Source organism: Poecilia reticulata, linkage group LG12 (genome assembly GCF_000633615.1).
Source record: "Poecilia reticulata strain Guanapo linkage group LG12, Guppy_female_1.0+MT, whole genome shotgun sequence".
NCBI classification, from domain to species: domain Eukaryota; kingdom Metazoa; phylum Chordata; class Actinopteri; order Cyprinodontiformes; family Poeciliidae; genus Poecilia; species Poecilia reticulata.
Window position 1 is genome coordinate 14,126,064 of NC_024342.1, and position 18,787 is coordinate 14,144,850.

Below are 18,787 nucleotides of genomic sequence, written 5' to 3' on the forward strand. Positions count from 1 at the left end.
AAACTCATAGACTCATCAGGTGAGTTGTATTATTATTATTATTATTATTATTATTATTATTATTATTATTATTATTATTATTTAGATTGTTTTTATTAATATAAACACTACTCAACAATTTGAAAATTATAAAGTTTTTGTAAAATATTTTGGGGACAACACAGAGCTACTGACCAGGGACATAATTTACCATGCATCAATTATTTAACACCTATTTGTAGGACTATACTGTAAATTGCATTGATAATTTTTTTTCCCCTTTATGGATATTTCACTAAAACTTGCTGCCACCTAGGGGTCCATATCATTTTAAATCGGACCTTTCTCGCATCAGCTGCTGTAATGTTTTTGAGGTTTGGGTAGATAAAGTGATTTTTTTTCCCCCGTTCTTCTTTTTTTTAGCTCCTGTCATTAGTGGGGGACAGTTGCACAGTTGCATATTTATAAGATATTAACCTTTTACTAGGACCTAATTTTAACAAAGCTGAACTATCCCTTTAAGAAGAAGACTCTTCCCTCTCCACTTCATCGTTACTTCTGCCCGGGCCATCCCCCGGATGACTGTGAAGAAGCGCACCCGCCACCGAGTTACTAGGCTGTCTCGATTAACCATTCATTAAATTTGAATGGGCGTGGCTAGAACAATGTTTTTAAGGCGTTCATTACAAAACAAATGCTTAAACAGCACTTTTATATTTTATTCAACAATAATTCTTATGAATGGGATTTAGCAAGTGGACTTTTTAGTGCAACCTCCTTCCAAAACTGCAGGTCTGTCCGATCAAAGGCATCGAGGATTTGAAGGGATTAGTCAACGCTTCCTTCCCAAAAAGCGTTTTTAACCGGCAGACCAATTATATAACCGCATTATACAATAAATGGATCGCCATCAAAGCAAATGCAGTGACACGGACAGTTTCTGCACACGCTGAGTGGGAAAAAAATTGACTTCCTGCACGATGCGCGTCGTCCTTCTGAGCAGATCTCCATCTGCCTCTGCAGGCTGAGCTGGCTCTTGTCTTCTTTCTCCTCCTCTTTCCCTTCCTCCTCCTCCTCCTCCTCCTCCTCCTCCTCCTCCTCTTAGCTTCGGCAGAGCTCAAGGAAAAGAGAGGGTTGACACTGTCTCCTTTAAGACTCGCCCCATTGTTGCGTAGTTTGTAAGAAACTACTGGTTGGAGCAGTCCAGACGGGAGTTTTTCCTCAGAATCCTGCTGCAGTTCTGTTGGGAACTATGGTTCTGCAGAGAGTGATCCGGGCTGTCATCATGGGACCTCCGGGATCGGGGAAGGGAACGATGTCTGCGCGCATTATCAAAAGTTTTGGACTGCAACACATGTCTAGTGGGGACATTTTAAGAGCCAACATCCAGGATAAAACAGGTAAGTTAAAACCACAAGCTATTTATCTTTAAGCTGGAATAAGCTTTTCAAACCCAATGTACTTTCTACTGTACTTTTCCTTGTATTTTAATTTTGTGGAATACAGACATTTGTGTTCTGCACGCTGTGATAAGAGCACCGCCCTTATATATTTCTTATCTTGCTGCTACATGCCACAGATCAGTGGCATAAAACAGTTGTTTTTTTTTCTGTTAATCTAAAGTCAAACAGGTTTAATGAAGGTGTCCTTCTTATGTTTGTACTACAAACACTTACACCAAATACCTCAACTTTGAAAGGCGGTTGCTTCTTCTTAAATTCACCTTGGAGGAACATAAAAAAAAAGAGCTGTAAAGATAAGTGTTAACTGTGAACTTTTGTTCCCTGGGAAGGAGGATTGGTGATAAAGAAACTTTCTATAACAGCTGCAAGATGGAGAAATCATTATCAGAGCAGAGAAGATGTCATATCTGCACTGAATCAGGAGTCTAATGCAAATTTCAAATGGAGCATTTTTCCCCCCAGTTTTTCAGTCTGTCTTAAGTTTTGCAGCTTAAAGTTTAAAAACAGCTGATGCAGGCCAGAGGGACTAAATATGTCGACTCTGCAAATATGCGTTAAGTTTAAGTTTTAAATTTAGTCAGTCCTCATTTATGTATTGCAGGATTGTATCTGTTGAGTAAATCAAACATCTGGCTTGATATTTAGTTTCATTAAGTGAGCAATGATAGTGGCTGATTGAATTTTGCTCTCCAGTCGTCTGACTTTAACTGCTGACCTTTTGCCAGCCTGATTGTTCCACAGGGTCTCATTAATCATTCTCAGAGAAATGCAAATTTGGTTTGAGACTTTTCCTAGTACTAACTCTTTTCATTACAGTAGAGAAGGTCTTGCATCAATGTCATTGATATTAAAAAGACACATATTGTACAGGTTATTGACCCGTTTCCTTAAAACCGAGAGAAAATAACCTTCAGGAGTTTCTGTTGTGACGATCGTCAAGTCTGACCTTTTGCACTGCTTCATGCTCACATCGGAAGCAGAGTCAGGAAGTTTCGGCAAGACTTGTGAGAAAATGACTTCCTTCAGTTGGATTTTGAACTCCTCGAGTGGAAATGACAGAAAAAAAGCAGTTTCACCTTCTCCGTGTCCTTCATTCTCATTGCTTTCCTTTTCTTTTCATCGCACCTTGCAAAACTATTCACAGCCCGTGCACTTTCAAAATCCTCTTGTTATTTGATTTGTATGCCATACAAACTTAAATCTAAAAATATCGTTTTACAATATTTTACTGTAATTATTCATATTTAACGTGAAAACCTCCAAATAAAATCCGGTGCAACCAATTGCAATCAAAAGACTCGTAGTAAAAAGAGTCGTCTCAGTAGAAATGCTGTTTTTGTGCAAAGAGGTTTGCAAGAGGAGGTCAGTGAACAAGCAGCTCTGTGCAGACCAGAGAACACACCAGGCAGCTCGGCGATAAAGCTGCAGGAGAGATTTAAGGTAGGGTTAGGTTATAAAACAATGTCATACGTTTTGAGCTTTTCCCAGGGGACCGTTTTATCCATCACCCTAAAATGGGAGGACTGTGGCACAAATCCAAGCACAGGAAGACATGGCCATCCACCTGATCTGAGAGTGTGCGCAAGGAGAGCATTAATCAGAGAAGCTGCCATTGTAACTATTCAAAACGCTATCTGTGGTGTGGTGGAAATGTAACACTGTACCTGCCCCTGAAAACAGCATCTCTACTGTGAAACATGATCGTGCCAGAAAAAGAAGATGGTTAGATGGGAAGGTGGATAAAGCTAAATGCTGGGAATACCGGGAAAAAAGCTGTTACTAAACGACTTGTGAATGTTGAACCTTTCTGGAGGAGAGCGACCTTAATAAACACGCAGCTAGAGCTACAACAGTAGACACAGTCATGTTTATGGATATAAGGTGAAAAAATTTAGAAAAGAGACATGATTACTTTTGCAAATCACTTAAAATAACTGTATGCAATCTTATTAATGAAGACATAAACAGTCATATCACTGATCATTATTTCTTTGAGTCATTAATAAGTAATTTTGTTTATCTGTTATACCAGTCAAAACAAATTGCAGCTTGTAGCCATGTGCTTTGGACTATTTTGCTTTTTCAAAATAGAAATTTGTGAATTTCTGACTCTCCTGAATTCTGTATCTTTTTCTGTTTACAGACTTTAAGTAACATCTATGCTACTTCGAGTTGTGTAATGTGCACTTTTCTTGTTGTGAAGCCAACAAGAAATCATCGTTTTCCAGCGTTTCCAACCATAATTTGGTGTCATTCGATCCACTTTATTCTTTCCTGCACTGGTGAAATATCATCTGTGCCAACTGGCTGCAACACAAATCCATCTTTTAAATGCAGTGTAACCTCTCTGCACTTAAAAGATGTAGAGATACTCTCTCTCTTTTTTTTTTTTTTTTGGTGAAGATGCAGGAACGTTTTTCAGCATAGGGTCTGAAGCCATAAATCCAAACCTCTGCTGTTCTTGTGAAGAGCTATAAGTCATATTACCAACCACGGTAATGTCTCCTACAACCGTTGACTGGTCTGAAGTCATCGATTACTAAATTAAATCCGGCTCAAAGGACCATATGGGTGCTGTTTGTTTTGACAAGGTTTTGAGGAGCCAGATTAATGGCTGGTTGTTCGCCGTCTGAAGCTTCAATTGAAAAAACTTTTAGGAGCTTTCTTCTCTTGAGCAGCTGGAAATAGTAACAGCTGTCCTTTTGTGTGCCTTGGAATTGAGTTATGATCTTTGTATTAGCTATATTGAAAAGAGTTTTTTTTTTGTTTTTTTTATAATAATTTTCCACTGGACTGTGTGACTTTAATGCCTTTCATATTTGTTGGAAACCCAGCAGATGCTTCTGATGCCAAAACCACCTGCTACCATAACTTTTAATCTTATTGAGTTTTATGTGACAGAGCAAGATAAATTAGTGCACAATTTATGCCTCGACTGGATCATTCAGTCACATAAATATGCCTTGATACAAATCATTTTCTTGTTCCTTTGTGGTATTTTAGAGTCATCACCCTGCTGGGCAGTGAACCATCTCCATTTTTGCAGCCTCTGGTTTTCTTTCAGGGTTGTTCTGTATTTAGCTCCATTAATCCTCCCGTAAGCTCCGAGTAGCTTCACTAACCATTGGGAAGAAATCTATCCCTTAGCATGATGCTGCCCCCACCATTTTCTGTTGCTGTGCTCATCAGATGTTCAAAGCTGGATATATTGTTTGATAAACTAAGCTTGCTTTAAACATGTATCTGTCTGCATGGTGCTTTTTGTTCACTTATGTTCTCTCTGAGGACTTCACAGTGCACCTGTACTTTATATTGTAAAAAAATAGCTGTTTAGATTTAAGAGTGCTACGCAGTAAAATTGTGACATGAAAAATCTGTGAATTGTAAAACAATTTAAAACTGTTTATTTAAAGTGAAGTCGCCATAACTTAATTATAAGTGAAAACATTTCCCATGAAAAAAGTGAGTCCAGATGGACTCTACTTAAGAAGTGACTCTTGATGTTATTTATCAGAAGAAATGGTTCTGGATTGTAAAACTAATTACAGATTTAAAATGTGACAAAAGGTGGAAAACGTGTTATCAAATGATGGAATACTTTTGCCAGATCCTTGCAAAGAACTTAAATAAGCTTTGAGATTGATTAAAAAAAAAAAAAAAAAAAAAGCCACGAAAAAAAAAGAGAGCATTTTCTAACATGTGAATCTCCATCTTCATCGTCAGAGCTCGGCCTGTTGATGAAGTCCTGCATCGATCAGGGGCAGCTGGTGCCTGACGACATCATTTCCCGTCTCATCCTGAATGACCTGAGGAAGATAGACAACAGCGGCTGGCTGCTTGACGGTACGAGGCCTCGCTTGTCCGTTTCATTCGCTTCTTTTCTTGGAAACGATAGCAGGGGGGACACGTTATCGGCATTGCCTGTTTGAGATCACACGACCTGTGTGAAGCAAGCCACCATCGGTTATTTCTAGTTATTGATAAACCACTCAAGAGAGCCGCTGCCTTATTGTAACTTATCTGTATGGAGATTTTGTTCCCCCCCCCCCTTCGGTTCGCTTACCTTCCTCACATCTGTTCATCTGTCTTTTATTCCCAGGATTTCCTCGGACTGTGTCCCAGGCGGAGGCTCTCGATAATGCCTTCTCTTTAGATACAGTCATCAACCTGGATGTCCCTTTCCAGACCATCAAAGAAAGGCTGACCTCTCGTTGGACTCACATTCCCAGCGGCAGAGTCTATAATACAGATTTCAACCCACCGAAAGTTCCTGTAAGTATCCCCTCTCTGTCAAATGATTTTCACTCCACAATTAATAAAAATGACCAAGGGAAATAATTTTATGTCCAAATATGAGAAAAGTAGAGTAATTTCTGAGAAAAGCTCATTTCGGATCTGTGGGAAATTATTCCCAGAGGCAGATTGAACAAACATTGACTTCTGACCAGGAGCAGTGTTGACCCAAAACAACATAAAGGTGGGATATAGATGGGAGCAGAGAGAGGAGAGCGACAAATGGTTCAGCAGGTCACAGCTGTCATGGCAACTTAATCTGACCTTGTTAAAAGCTTGGCTGTATAATAAAAAGAGAAAAAAAAACAACAAAACACTTGCCTCTACTTTCCAGCAATCCGATGAGACATGAAGGGATTGAATGGTTGGTAAGCTCATAAAAAAAAAGAAAGAAAAAACATCACCCCAGGGAAACAATTGGAGACTTGCAGGAAACGATTGTCATGAAGACTTGGTGAACATTCCCCTCCCCCACATTGTCAAATATAAGTGTGTCTTTGTTAAGCCAGTTCAAGTTTTTTGAGCTGGTTAATTATTGTTCTGACTGTAGAAAATAGTTAAGGCTACAACTGAATTCAGATGTTCACTTGTCTTTCCCACTTTGAAGACTGGCTGAAAAAGGTAGCATCTATGGTGGTTTTTTTTTTTTATTTAAAAAATATCCACTGAATTTACTTAATTTTTTTTCTAGAACTTTTATGAAAGCTTATACAAATACATTGGTAATATGTTTTTCTTTTTCTTATCTTTACCATGGGTGCCAGTAATGACTGGTTAATTATTGCTCAATGCATTGAACCCTCTGTAAAAAGCTGTCATTTTCAAATTTGGACATATGGTTTAAATTTTTTTTTTCTAGAGGAAGTATGAGTGCTAGAGGTGATATTATGATTCTTGACATAATCAGGGGTCTGTCTCTAATTAGTGCTTCTGCTTTAAAAAAAAACATTACAGTGTGAATCTGCATCTGAGCAACAAAAGTGGAAGAAGCTGCCACAGATTGAAATAACAGATGGGAGAAGTAGAAGACACCGCTTCCGAAAAACAGATTTCCAGATAGCTGATTGAAATCGGAAATAAGAAACAAATTCAGGCTCAGATCGAAAGCAACAGAAATGAGACACAATTAGAAGCAGAAAGCGGGTAGATGATTTATAGTTTATGGTCCCTTGGTCACATGTCAAGATTTCCTGTTCATTGTGGAGCAGCATCACATATGCGGATCATGATTGGTTTCTAGTGCTCCTGTTTGGCAAAGGAAATGTTTACAGAAGGAGCTTGGTCAAAGAGGCGGAATATGCAGTGGTTTCCTCTTTATTATAGCTCAATAAGAATTGGAAAAGTAAGATCTCAGAATCCTTATTTTCCTTCTCTGTAGATATAAAAAAAAATTATATCTCAACATTTCTGGTTTCATTTCTGGTTTCTGTTTCTATTATTATTAATTACACACATTTATACTAAGATATAAGAAATGTTAGGTATGAATTGCAGCAACACCCACAATTTGCACATTTATTCAAATATACCCAACTCACTCTAATTGTTATTAATAAGTACATAAAGTGCCAGCGTGTTTCTTGTCCTCTCTCCAGGGTTTGGACGATGTGACAGGAGAGCCTCTGGTTCAGAGAGATGACGACAGACCGGAGACGGTCACACGGAGACTGAAGTCCTATGAAACCCAGACAGAACCCGTCCTGGAGTTCTACAGGTAGATGCAACGTAAACTGAATTCAGATAGTTCAGCTTAGAATCGATGATGTAGCAATTATTATTTTTATCAGTAGTTTTATTTTTCTCTTTAAAAATATATATATATAAAAAAAAAAAACGTGTGCAAAGAATATCTGACATTTTTGCTGACAATTAACTTTGTCAGCTACCTTTTTAACATGCATCGAAGAAGCTTTTCTAATGTTCGCACAAAACTCACCAGACTGCTTTAACAATTTCCACACAACATATTCACTTACCTTTTGGATTTTTTTTTTTTTTTCATGAGGTTTTGAGTCTTTTATGCTCCCAGAAAGTTTATTTGCATTTAGTTCAGCAAGGAAGAACCAGAGACAATCGGCTCCTCTTATCCTGGAAAAACGATCACACATCGATCAGTCATGTGAGCACTGAAAGTGAGGAACAAGTTTGTCTTTATTAACGGCTGAATGAACCACGGCAATTTAAATAATTTCTCTCAAGAACTGCACCCAGGATACAGTCTATTTATGCTTCGCTTGCTTTATCTGAATAATTAAAATCCTCCAGCTTTATCTCTGGATGGGTTAGAAGCATTAGAGATTCAAGTAGTCGAGAAAAGAAAATGCATAAATGTAGGTGAAAGGTCACAGCTGATGAACCCTGACCTCTTTACTCCCAGTGACCGAGTAGCTGCCTAAGAATCACATTCCAAGGGAACTACGGGGCGGGGTGGCTCAGCTCAGATTTTGTTCCTCCTCATGTCATGTAAGCAGAAACATGTTGAATGTACATTACAGTAACGTGGCAACCACATATTTCAGTGTATTTTATTGAGATAGGATATGTGGCTAACCAACGTAACGCGGAAGGAACAGTTCGTTTTTTTTTTTAAACGCATGAAATCTGAAAAGTGTGGCATGCATCTGTAGTCAGTCGAAGACTCCTTGAATAAATACTACTCATTGTTTTTTTTTTTTAACAACAATTATGAATAGAAACCAGACTTTAAACATTTTTTATTTGGGTTGGTAATGTTTATCCGTTTTACCTTGCAGAAATTCTCCAGGTCTATCAGACTGACTGTGAGAATATCTTTTCTCCACAACCCTCTTCATCTGACCTCACAGATTTTCTGACAGATTTAGTTCTGGACTCGAACTAGGTCATTTGTAAACTTAAATCATTCCTCTCATGAAGTGAATGTGAGATTTGTTTCTGGTCCTCCAAGCGCACTGCCTTCTTCTTCTTCTTCTTTTTGTTTGTTGGCAGTTTGCAAACAGTTTGCCTTGAGAAACTCAGGTTTAATATTGAAAATGATCTACAATCTGTTGATGGAGGAACAAACAGATCATCCTTTCTTCATATAGTGCCAGACTTCTTCCAGTCAATTTTTTTTTACCAACTTGACAAAATCTCCAATTCCATCGACAGAATGTTGTCCTTCGAAGAAAAGACAACATTCAGCTTTTGTAATGTTATTGTTGTTCCAGATTCTCTCTAATTATGCTCGCTCCTGAATGATACCTTTGCACAATGAGATTATTTTGCTGTAGTGTATCCTGTCTGCAAAAGCGGTGCTTTGACTCAAGGATTCAAATGAGGGAAATCCTCTTGTCACAGCTCAAGTTCATTTGAGGTTGACCTGAATTGATGCCAGGTGTAAACTTAAGAGGACTAAATACTAAAATTACCTTAAAAGATCCTTCAACAATATTAGTTCCACACGTGTGCAAGCAGATTTGTTTGTGTTATCAGTATAAAGCTTGCATTATGTGTGCATTGGCTTTTGACAGCCTTTATAAATACTCTTTTCTGAGTTTGTGTTTACTTTTCTCTTCCCAGGAGTAAAGGTGTGCTGGAGAGCTTTACGGGAACAGAAACCAACAAGATATGGCCGCACGTCGAAGCTTTTCTCCACAGAAAATTCTCCTCCCTCAGTCAAAGAGCTGCTTAGCCTCAGCAAAATCCAAAAGAGCGGTTGAAGTTTACTGATGGAAAACCACACTGTGCACCGTCCAATCAAAAATGCAGCATGTAAATAGTGGTGGAGCATAGAGGAATTATGTTTCATTGAAGGTAAAGCCCTTAAATTTGCAAATTAAGATTTAGCTCTTTTACTAAAAACAGAAAAAGACTACTACCTATGTTAGAAAAAAGTCTTCTTTTTTTAAAATATGTTCTTAAAACCTTTGTGTTGTTGAAATAATTTTGGGGAGGGGAATTCAGACGAGTGTGTGCAAAACCTTTTTAACCATTTTCTGTTAGTGTGTCCACTTTGTGCCTTTCTGAAGTCAGAAGTTAACAGCTGAATCAAACCTGAAGTTTTGCAGGAGCACAACATGAAGGGGTCAGATTGCACGAGATGCTGCAGGAGGATCGCGGCAGCGGTTGTGGCATGAACAAAACCAGGTTTAATTCTTCTAAATGTAATCCCCGCACACACAACTTGTTGCCATGAGCTAAACATCAGCAGCAGCATCAGCAGCAGCCGTTGTATTTTAAATCATAAATCCTGGAAAGGAGGCTATTTTTTGTAGTGTAACAACAAATGTGGATATCAGCCTAATGTGGCCCAATTCTTCTGCAGTGGCTCTTTCCTTTAAGCAGAACATGCTGTTGGGTTTGATTCTCATACATGCACACGTGCCTTTTGCTGCTGTTCAGCTTGATAAAGGTAGGGTTTTTAAACACCTTGTTTTCCTCTAATCATGGACCAATTAAAATAGTTTATAAATGGACATTTATAATAATGGATATTTTTTAAATTCTTACAAGAAATATGTTGCATAACAGCTCCTTTCAACCACCTCAGGTCTTACAAGTGATGCCTCTGAAGCACTCCACTCTTATAAATTTCATCGTCCATTCCTCGTTGTGACTATAATCCTTGTGAGCAATATTTGGCATTTATTTAGTCTGACCTGACAGCAGAAAAAATAGATGAACACATACATGGACACATGTTATACAGGGTCAAATGTTGTTGGAAGATATCAGCTTGCAGTTTTTGCACATTGTTCTGAATGTTTACCCTGTGAAAAAGCCTTAATAATGCTTCTGTGCAGTGTACTGTATGTGGTCATTCTGGTTTTTTAAACACTTCCATGCATTGTTGAAATGCAACAACCATCTTTTCATATATAACTCAGATATTTATGAATCACAATAAATGTCTTGTACTGTACACTTGAATGACAACGTGTATTTTCTTTCATTGTTTACCACTTATTGACTTTGACAGCAGGACTGTATCTTCTATCTGTGCCAGTAGTTTAATATTCTGTCATTCTGTGTCATTGGGCAATTTTAGTGTTAATGGTCCACATGCACACTTATTGACCAAAACCAGACATCATGGCACAACTCCATTTGTTTTGGTTGTCTAAAAAGCTTTTGAACAAATGTCCTCTTTATTCCAGCAGCGTAATCTTTTCTTTTAGTATCTGTATCAATGCAGTCCTCTCAGGCAGAAGCTTTGCTTTGCTCCACGGAGGCCGAGTAACAGAATCTGAGTCAAAATGCATCAAAGGATGACTCATGGAACTGATGTAAAAAAAAATTTTGCCTTTATTTTTTAAAGAGGCAACAGAAGGTAATAACAGTCGACCACAGCACATTATTGAGTTTTGATGAATTTAAGTCATTCTGTATGTAGTGGTAAAAAGCAGATGAATGCAGAACAGATGCTGGAAATAAGGATTCTGAGGCGAGGCGACAGCGGTGCTGCAAAAATCAATGCATCATGCATCTGCCTTTAGTCCCAAATGACATTCCACTAACTGCAAAAACCCATCTCACTGATGGTGTTGCTCAGAAGATTTTTTTACATTGTTTTATGCAGTCTTGTAAATATCATAAAAATTGTTACCATGGGAACAGAAGAACGGGAGCCCATTATTGAGGTAAAAGCTCCACAGCGATGAGAAAATGGAGATAATTGGTGACGTGTTTAAAATGGAAGTTAGTAACAACCAACGCTAAAGTCTGCATTTGTTCAGCTTGACTGTGGAAATAGAAATTAAAAAATAAATCATGATGCAAAATTGTATGAATTGCCTAAAAGTGTTTTTCGTCTAAAAATATGTGTAATGAAATAGACTCAGCATGTCATCTGTAAAGAATGCTGTACATTAAAAATATGCCGTATATTGTATTTTTTCAGAATGAAATGTTTAAATTCAGTTTATTAAATAGGGTTTAGACTCTAAACCTTTCTGGACAGCATGTTGGGATTCGTTTTGAGTGGGAGTTACTTGCAGTAATCCTTAAAGTGCATCAGCTGTTCACTTGTTCGCACGGCACAAGTGTTCAAAACAACAACTTAAAGGCACTGAAGGCTAACGGCATTCTTGCTGTCTCAACTATAAATGTTAAATGTCACAAAACCACATAAAACAGGTGACTCTTGGTGGCAAAAGTTACTATCTTGAAATGTTTCTTTACTGGTTTTGGTACGCCAGTGCACCAGTCCAGACTGACTGCAGCAGCTTTGCCTGAGAGATCAGCAGTGGGAGTGGAAGAAAACCTGATCAAAACAGATGTGGTAATTAGAGAAAATAAATAGCAAAAAACTGCAACCACATTATTTATTTTTCCCCTGCACATTACAACAAACAAGTGCTTCATTTAACATGTTCACTTTACCTGCTCCTTGTAAGTGAGGTTAAGGCAAAAAAAAGAAAAAGAAAAAATAATCCAGACTGTTCAGAGGAGTAAGTTGGAGAAGTAAGGCCTATACTGCACATGATTTGTAATACATAACATGGTGTTTATGCCAATAAGGTACATGTAGCTGGGAAAATCTTACACATACAGATTTGTCTACTAACAGGCTGATAATAAACTAAATTCAAAGCATTCCCCACCCCCACCTCTTTTATATCATCAACATCCAATCACATTTCTGCCCCAACTTAGAAAATCACAAAGCTTCTGATTTTTCAGATATTGTTCTCTTAGATTTTCACATTAATCGTTCTCTGTACTTTTTGAATTCTTTGTCTTTTAAGAACAGCAAAAGATCGGTTTCATCTTGAGAAAAAAAAGGAGGTTACACTACAGCGTAGCATAAGCATTTATTGGCTAACAAGACACTCTGCAGCAGTAGCCAAATGCAAATGAAATGTTAAAAAATGTTTGCCATCAGCGAAACATAACTTCTGCTGAAAGATGCGACACAAAGGATGACCATGTCTCCATTTATTCCTGCTCTGTAATACCGTTTCAGCCTGCTGCGCTGGATGAAGGCTTACAAACTCAAGATTGTTCCTATGTGGACAGATGAGTGAGGTGAGAGGAAAGCAGGAGTCAAGGCAACAGTCTCCATCAGTCTTATGATATCTCCATCATCCGGATGTCTTCCATTTCTGTGGCGTCGTCCTTTGTCCATTTTCCTGTATTTGTCCACAGTCCAGCCTCTAAACAGTGCTTCATCTTGAAGTCGGGATCCTCCTAGAAGTCAAAGGCAAGAAAAATAAATACATTGCTGAGATAATAAAGTATAGCTGAAACCAACAAATATAGCTCTGAAATATATTTTACACAACCAGAAAAGGCTAAAAATAGAGCCACGTGAGACGCAATAAATAAATAAAAACATTGAAATCCAAAAGCAGAATCAGCTACGACATCAACAAGCTCAACCATCTTGAGAAACAGGATTTTCTATTGCGGAGTAAATGTTTGGCTGCTAATCAAGCTGTGGGGCCAGCAGCGAGGGATGTGGCCCCCTTTCTCTACCTCGCTTACAAAAGCCTTTTCAAATCAACAATGAAAAGGTTCGCTGAATAGAATGTGGAGAACTAGCTTATTATTGGTTAGTTGGAGATACCAAAGGAAACTGTCTAAATGTTAAAAATTCCACCCCAAGGTAAGCTCTTTTATTTCCACAGTATGTCATATTTTCAACAAAAACTGAGAGTAGCTCCTCAATAACTGTGTCTTATCACACAACTGATTTTCTGTTAAGTGACAGAGTTTGGAGAGCTCCATATATTTCGTGGTGTTCTCACAAAATAGGTTTTTCATTAAGATGCATCCTCTATAACTTTCACAGAGTTTTGTTGAAAATATGTTTTTTTTGGACCACGCCAAAACCTGCTCAGACAACAAGATGCTAATGAATTTTTGGTTCAATCGCAAATGATACACAGCACTAAAACCATTGAATTGCAGAATCATAAATAAGTCTAAGACAACTAAAATCAATCGTCTGTTTGATAAGAGACAAACCCGATCGGCTGCGAAGGACAGGATTATCTGACTGGGCTCCAGAAACACAGAGCCCATGAGAAGCTAATGGAAGAAGGCAGGCATTTGCTAACAAAGCAATAGGAGAGCATTTAATCCATCACTGGATTACAAGCATTTGTTTCTATATTTTGAAAACCTATAATTTGCTTTTTAAAGTGTCAAAATTTGCTAAGGAGTGAATTCCAACTGAAAAAGGACTTGTTCAATAAATCCATAACAATAAACAGATGTGTTTATTGTCAAGATAAATAATTTAAAAAATAGGTGAAATGGGTCCACTGAGATATTTAAGCGATAATAAAGACTACAGCAATATCTAATAATATGTAACGTATACATTTTTAAATACACCTTGACTTTAAAGCAAGATACTTTAGGTGGATTTGTAGCACAAAGGAGAAAAAATACCTTCCTTCATTTACATTGTTTTTTCGTTCAAGCTAAAAAAAAAAAATCATTCAAATTCAACTAAAAACACACACACATACACACACACCCAACTCCGCTGTGTACTTTTTTCAAATCAAACACAGGAATATTCTAAACTAAAGTTGTGTGGAAAAACTAAACACAGTTTGAATCCCAGCATATTCAACTCCAGTTCAGATTACCCATTATCTGAGAAATTAAAAGTCGTACCCACAGCTATATCACAGATCTCAGTTTGCATGCTAAAGTGACCAAAATATGAAAAACACTGAATGCTGTTTGGTTGGAAAAGATGGTAAGAACATCCATCCATCCATCCATTTTCCTGCACCCTTGTCCCTTGGTGGGATCGGGAGGGTTGCTGGTGCCCATCTCCAGCTGGCGTGCTGGGCGAGAGGCGGGGTACATCCTGGACAGGTCGCCAGTCTGTCACAGGGCAACACGGAGACACACAGGACAAACAACCATGCACACACACTCTCACACCTAGAGGCAATTTGGAGAGGCCAATTAACCTAACAGTTATGTTTTTGGACTGTGGGAGGAAGCCGGAATACCCGGAGAGAGCCCACGCATGCACAAACTCCATGCAGAAAGACCGGGGCCGGGAATCGAACCCAGAACCTTCTTGCTGCAAGGCAACAGCTCTACCAACTGCGCCACTGTGCAGCCCCTGGTAAGAACATCATCTTTTTTTTTTGTCTAAAAATAATAATGCAGCAACACAAACTTTCAGCTCAAAAAAGCAGGAGGTTTCTAGGAGAGTGTCCTTTGCAAAGACGAAGCCAAAGCTGAGATGCACCGCATTCTTCTTTGTTCAGTAAATAATGACACTGTGGTTCCACTGAGGTTTAATTTCAGTCATTTTAAACCCAGTAAAGACCAGATCATCCTTATTATGAGTCGAAACACAAAACTCTACACATGAAAGAGTGTACTCTTTTTCCCCATGACAATATATTGTGTGTACATTAGTAAAAACAGCATTCAGAAAATATTAGTCGATACACTACAACTTAACAGAATGTATTCCCCCTTTTTATCATAGATAATATTAAATATGAAATTTGAAATATTGTCTAGGATGAAGGTACTGTTCCTTTATCTTTCAGGTATAACCAAGATGTGCACAAATATATTTTTATTTTGCTTATATGTGCAGTATTTGTAGCTCATAACATATTACTTCCATTTATAGTTTCAAGTCTAATTTTAAATAACCTCATAACACAAAAACGTCTGATTTACTGAGGCTTAGGCAGATGGGAGAAACTTTACTATGAGAAGTTTTTTTCAGAAAGAAGTTTTATAAAAGATCTGCAGCCAAATGCACTAAACGGAACATTGTTTTGACAATAACAAATATTCTAAAAATATATTTTTTAAAGTTGACAATTTTTGGCAACACTTGTACCAATTTTAAAACAACTGCGTTTTAGTGCCATCTATCAGTTGAACAGGGTAACTACAAGAAGTCACAAGATTTAGTGACGCCTGAGAGCCCAGCAGTGCTCACCTGTGATATAAAGTCTGTTGTTACTTTGGTGTTAGGTCTACAGTTTGAGTCGACGCTCTGCTGATCAACGTTCAAAACGTCATTTCTACATTTAGCTCCATATTCTTCGACTCTCTGCTTGAAGGCGTCAAGTTCTGCTCTGAAGACTTCAAGGTAGACGTCCTGTCCCTCCTGCAAAGCGACAACATGTAAAATATTTGTTTATAAAGCCTTGGGTCATAGTTGCGGTATAAAGACAGCAGATATAGATACATTATACAATATATAAACTGTCTGTAATGTACTTTCGCTTTGTGGAAGAATTGCCTGAAGCAGCCTCGAGGGTCCTGTTGAGAATTGGAGGCCATTTCTAAGATAAACTGCATAACCACGGCTTGGTGCGCCACCTGCTCCATCAATGCTTCTTTCTGTAAGACAAAGCACAGAATTAGCATTAAGAGGACTAGGTTTAATACATGTTTGATCTCCTGAACTGTAAACGTTAATTTTTTTATTTTTTATTTCAGTAAGCACTGCTTCTTGTTTGGAAACTACAGTGATGAAAATCTCAGGGAACTTACAGGTGGTTATAAGAGAGGAGCTTACAATTCTCTTCTGTAAAGCAAAGGATCGCCTTAGCATCTTTTTGCTTAGTCTCTTTATAACTGTTGAATCAGCCTAATGAGTTCTGCAGGACTTTTGAAGTTGTTCTGAGTTTTTTTTCCTGTGATGTCAATATAACACCTTCATCATATTACCCCTTCTTGCTGCAGTCGAATGCACCACAGGACTAAGAAATTTGCTGTTTCCTCACAGATGAGCTGCGGCATGTGTGAGAGGAATCGCTGGCTGTCGTCCCATCTCCGTAACATACCTGAGACAGGAAAGTCATGCTTTATCAAAACTTGAAGACTGAAAACACAAATTTGTAAAATTAGGTAGTCTAGACATTTTTAATATGCAGAAAAGGAATAATAGCAAATTTAGGAAAAACTGGCTATGTCTTAGTTGGAACTTTGATTAGCCTGAACAAGTAAAACGAAAGGGATATATCCTTTACTTCAAAACAAATGCTTAGTAGTGAGTGTCTCACTTACCAAAATGCCTGAGCTCTTGTTCATATTTTTGCAGAAATGTTTTGCAGGTGTCCTGATCCATTTCCACAGGCTGATTGTGCAAATTAATAATACTCTAAGAGCAATAAAAAAAAAACAATTATATAAACACGTAAAAAAAGCAGACTGGAGAAATTAATTATTTTTCCAACAGTATGACATGTTTTTTCTCTATGATACACCTTATCGAAAACGTCCCAACTTCCAGTGGCACCGAGGACGGGACTGCGACTGGGTTCTGGGCCCGCCAGCATGCTCTCCTTGCGACGCCACTCCTCCTCTGTGTTTGTGAGCTCAGTCGGGCAGACGAGGGTCCGCGCACGCTCCTGTTCCAGGGACTCAGAGCTGTGGACCCCCAAAGAGCACATCTGATCCTGCGCCTCAGCCAGCCGCCAGCTGGAAACGATGGAGGCTTTCACACAGCGCTGCTGGCTCTGGCAGAGCGACGCCATGGAGCAATCACAAAGGTGGGACGACGGTGACTAGAGAGTTGTCAACAAGGGAGAACTTAGATTTTATTCTACTTCAAAACAGTTTCTAAGCAGATGCAGTAACTAATCTTTCATGAAGTTCATAGAGAAAAGGTGCATCTTAAGCCCTAACTTGTAATATTGTATATCACTTTATTTCACTGCCAGTTAAAAAGCTAAATAAATAAAGTTGCACCCTTTCTTTGCAATGATCAGGTTTTTTCTGGCTGAATTTTATTATAGTTCTGTGTTTATTAGTAACGACTATCACAAATAACAGAATAAAAAACAAAGGGGTTCAGTTCAGATTCTATGAGTGGTAGAAATTATCAATCCAAAATAAAGATTATTATACATTTATCTCCACTTACGTATCAAAGTGTAACATCCCAAACTTTAACTGACATTAAATAAGTACATCAACATATAAGCTCTTTGTTAATAATTTAGAAGACTCAAATTGGTGGTGTTTTTTTTTTTTTTTAGCCTTGATGCCTTTAACAAATAGTTGCCATGTTTAACCAGCCGATCGCTGATCAGAACTGATCCAGATCTAATTCCAACCTTTGGGCGATTTGTTCGTGCATCTCTAATCTATGTGCAGAACAGAGAAAAGTGAGACTGATACAAATATAGAATAAAAGAGCAAAAAATAAATAAGAGCTCTGCTGTCTCACTATTAGCACTGATGTAAGCCTTTTAATCACTTCATGCCACCAAACAGCTTTTTTATTATTATTATTATTATTATTATTGACTGCAGCTGTCATACCACAGAGGTGTGCTCATGATTTGGGATGTGCATGGATCAGAGACGGGGAAGTTTGTGAAATTTGATTTCACAAAATATGTATTTCGTCTGCTTGTCACGTTTTCTATTGTCATGTGAACTTTTAAATAACTATCAAAGTGAAGTACAGCACACGTTTTTTTAGACAACGCTGTCTTTGATTTAGGTTATAACACAGCGAATAAGCTCTGTTAAGTGCTGTAAACTCGTTCTGAAAGACTTCAGAACACTAGACGTCACAAAAACAGGCCTTACCCAAAAGACCTACTTCTTAATGTAAAATTAGTGTAACCTTAATTACTCTGAAAGAATGTTAGCGTGTGGGAAATAAAGTTGAATGCTAACACCTCAGCTAGTAATTAGCATTAAAAGTTCATTACCTGTTGGCTGGGATGGACACCAGTTAAACCCCTCGATGGCGAATTTGGGTCGCCATTCTGCTTATCGTTTGCATGAAACGGAGCTCCGTGTCCCATCCACGCCATAACTGCAACAGCAACTCTCAAGAGGTAGCCCGTTGGAAGTGCTAGCTTATGCTAGCTATGTCTGAGGAATCCCACACAGTTTTGCCTCTTTATGCTCAGCTGCCAGCCACGGCTATTTGAGATATAAATAGCGACCTGAAAAGCCAAGGGAGTAAAAGTGGAAATATGATTCAGGATAGCAGTATGTCGGCGCTACAAACAATAACATAAACCGTTGCTCCAACTAAAGTAGGCTGCAGCTGTTTTGGTACATGACGTATTGGGTACGTATTGACTATGTCACGTGACTATGTACCACGTGACAGTCAGAAGTTTCTC

General features: G+C 38.3%; 2 protein-coding genes across 2 annotated transcripts; one reads left to right on the forward strand and one right to left on the reverse strand.

Moving 5' to 3' along the window:
* The first annotated feature begins 561 nt into the window (after window positions 1-561).
* Window positions 562-10,625, forward strand: ak3 (adenylate kinase 3). The gene is made up of 5 exons (XM_008423982.2): window positions 562-1,379; window positions 5,166-5,285; window positions 5,542-5,714; window positions 7,331-7,449; window positions 9,276-10,625. Exons 1-5 carry the CDS (start codon window positions 1,232-1,234, stop codon window positions 9,385-9,387), a joined length of 672 nt encoding a protein of 223 aa, XP_008422204.1. The 5' UTR covers window positions 562-1,231; the 3' UTR covers window positions 9,388-10,625.
* A 1,864-nt stretch (window positions 10,626-12,489) lies between these two features.
* cdc37l1 (cell division cycle 37-like 1) lies at window positions 12,490-18,736 on the reverse strand. The gene is made up of 7 exons (XM_008423983.2): window positions 18,365-18,736; window positions 16,907-17,206; window positions 16,707-16,800; window positions 16,368-16,483; window positions 15,915-16,037; window positions 15,631-15,801; window positions 12,490-12,884 (listed from the first exon to the last, which is right to left on the reverse strand). Exons 1-7 carry the CDS (start codon window positions 18,467-18,469, stop codon window positions 12,765-12,767), a joined length of 1,029 nt encoding a protein of 342 aa, XP_008422205.1. The 5' UTR covers window positions 18,470-18,736; the 3' UTR covers window positions 12,490-12,764.
* Between the last annotated feature and the right edge of the window lie 51 nt (window positions 18,737-18,787).

Bases quoted from the DNA above. Each gene is read 5' to 3' on its own strand.
- ak3 (XM_008423982.2), top strand. From the start codon at position 1,232: ATGGTTCTGCAGAGAGTGATCCGGGCTGTCATCATGGGACCTCCGGGA. The intron at 5,715-7,330 runs GTAAGTATCCCC...TCCTCTCTCCAG, and splicing joins TCAACCCACCGAAAGTTCCT to GGTTTGGACGATGTGACAGG. The intron at 7,450-9,275 runs GTAGATGCAACG...TTCTCTTCCCAG, and splicing joins CCCGTCCTGGAGTTCTACAG to GAGTAAAGGTGTGCTGGAGA.
- cdc37l1 (XM_008423983.2), bottom strand. From the start codon at position 18,469: ATGGCGTGGATGGGACACGGAGCTCCGTTTCATGCAAACGATAAGCAG. The intron at 17,207-18,364 runs GTAATGAACTTT...ACAACTCTCTAG, and splicing joins GTGTCCATCCCAGCCAACAG to TCACCGTCGTCCCACCTTTG. The intron at 15,802-15,914 runs GTACATTACAGA...GTCGCTTTGCAG, and splicing joins AATTCTTCCACAAAGCGAAA to GAGGGACAGGACGTCTACCT.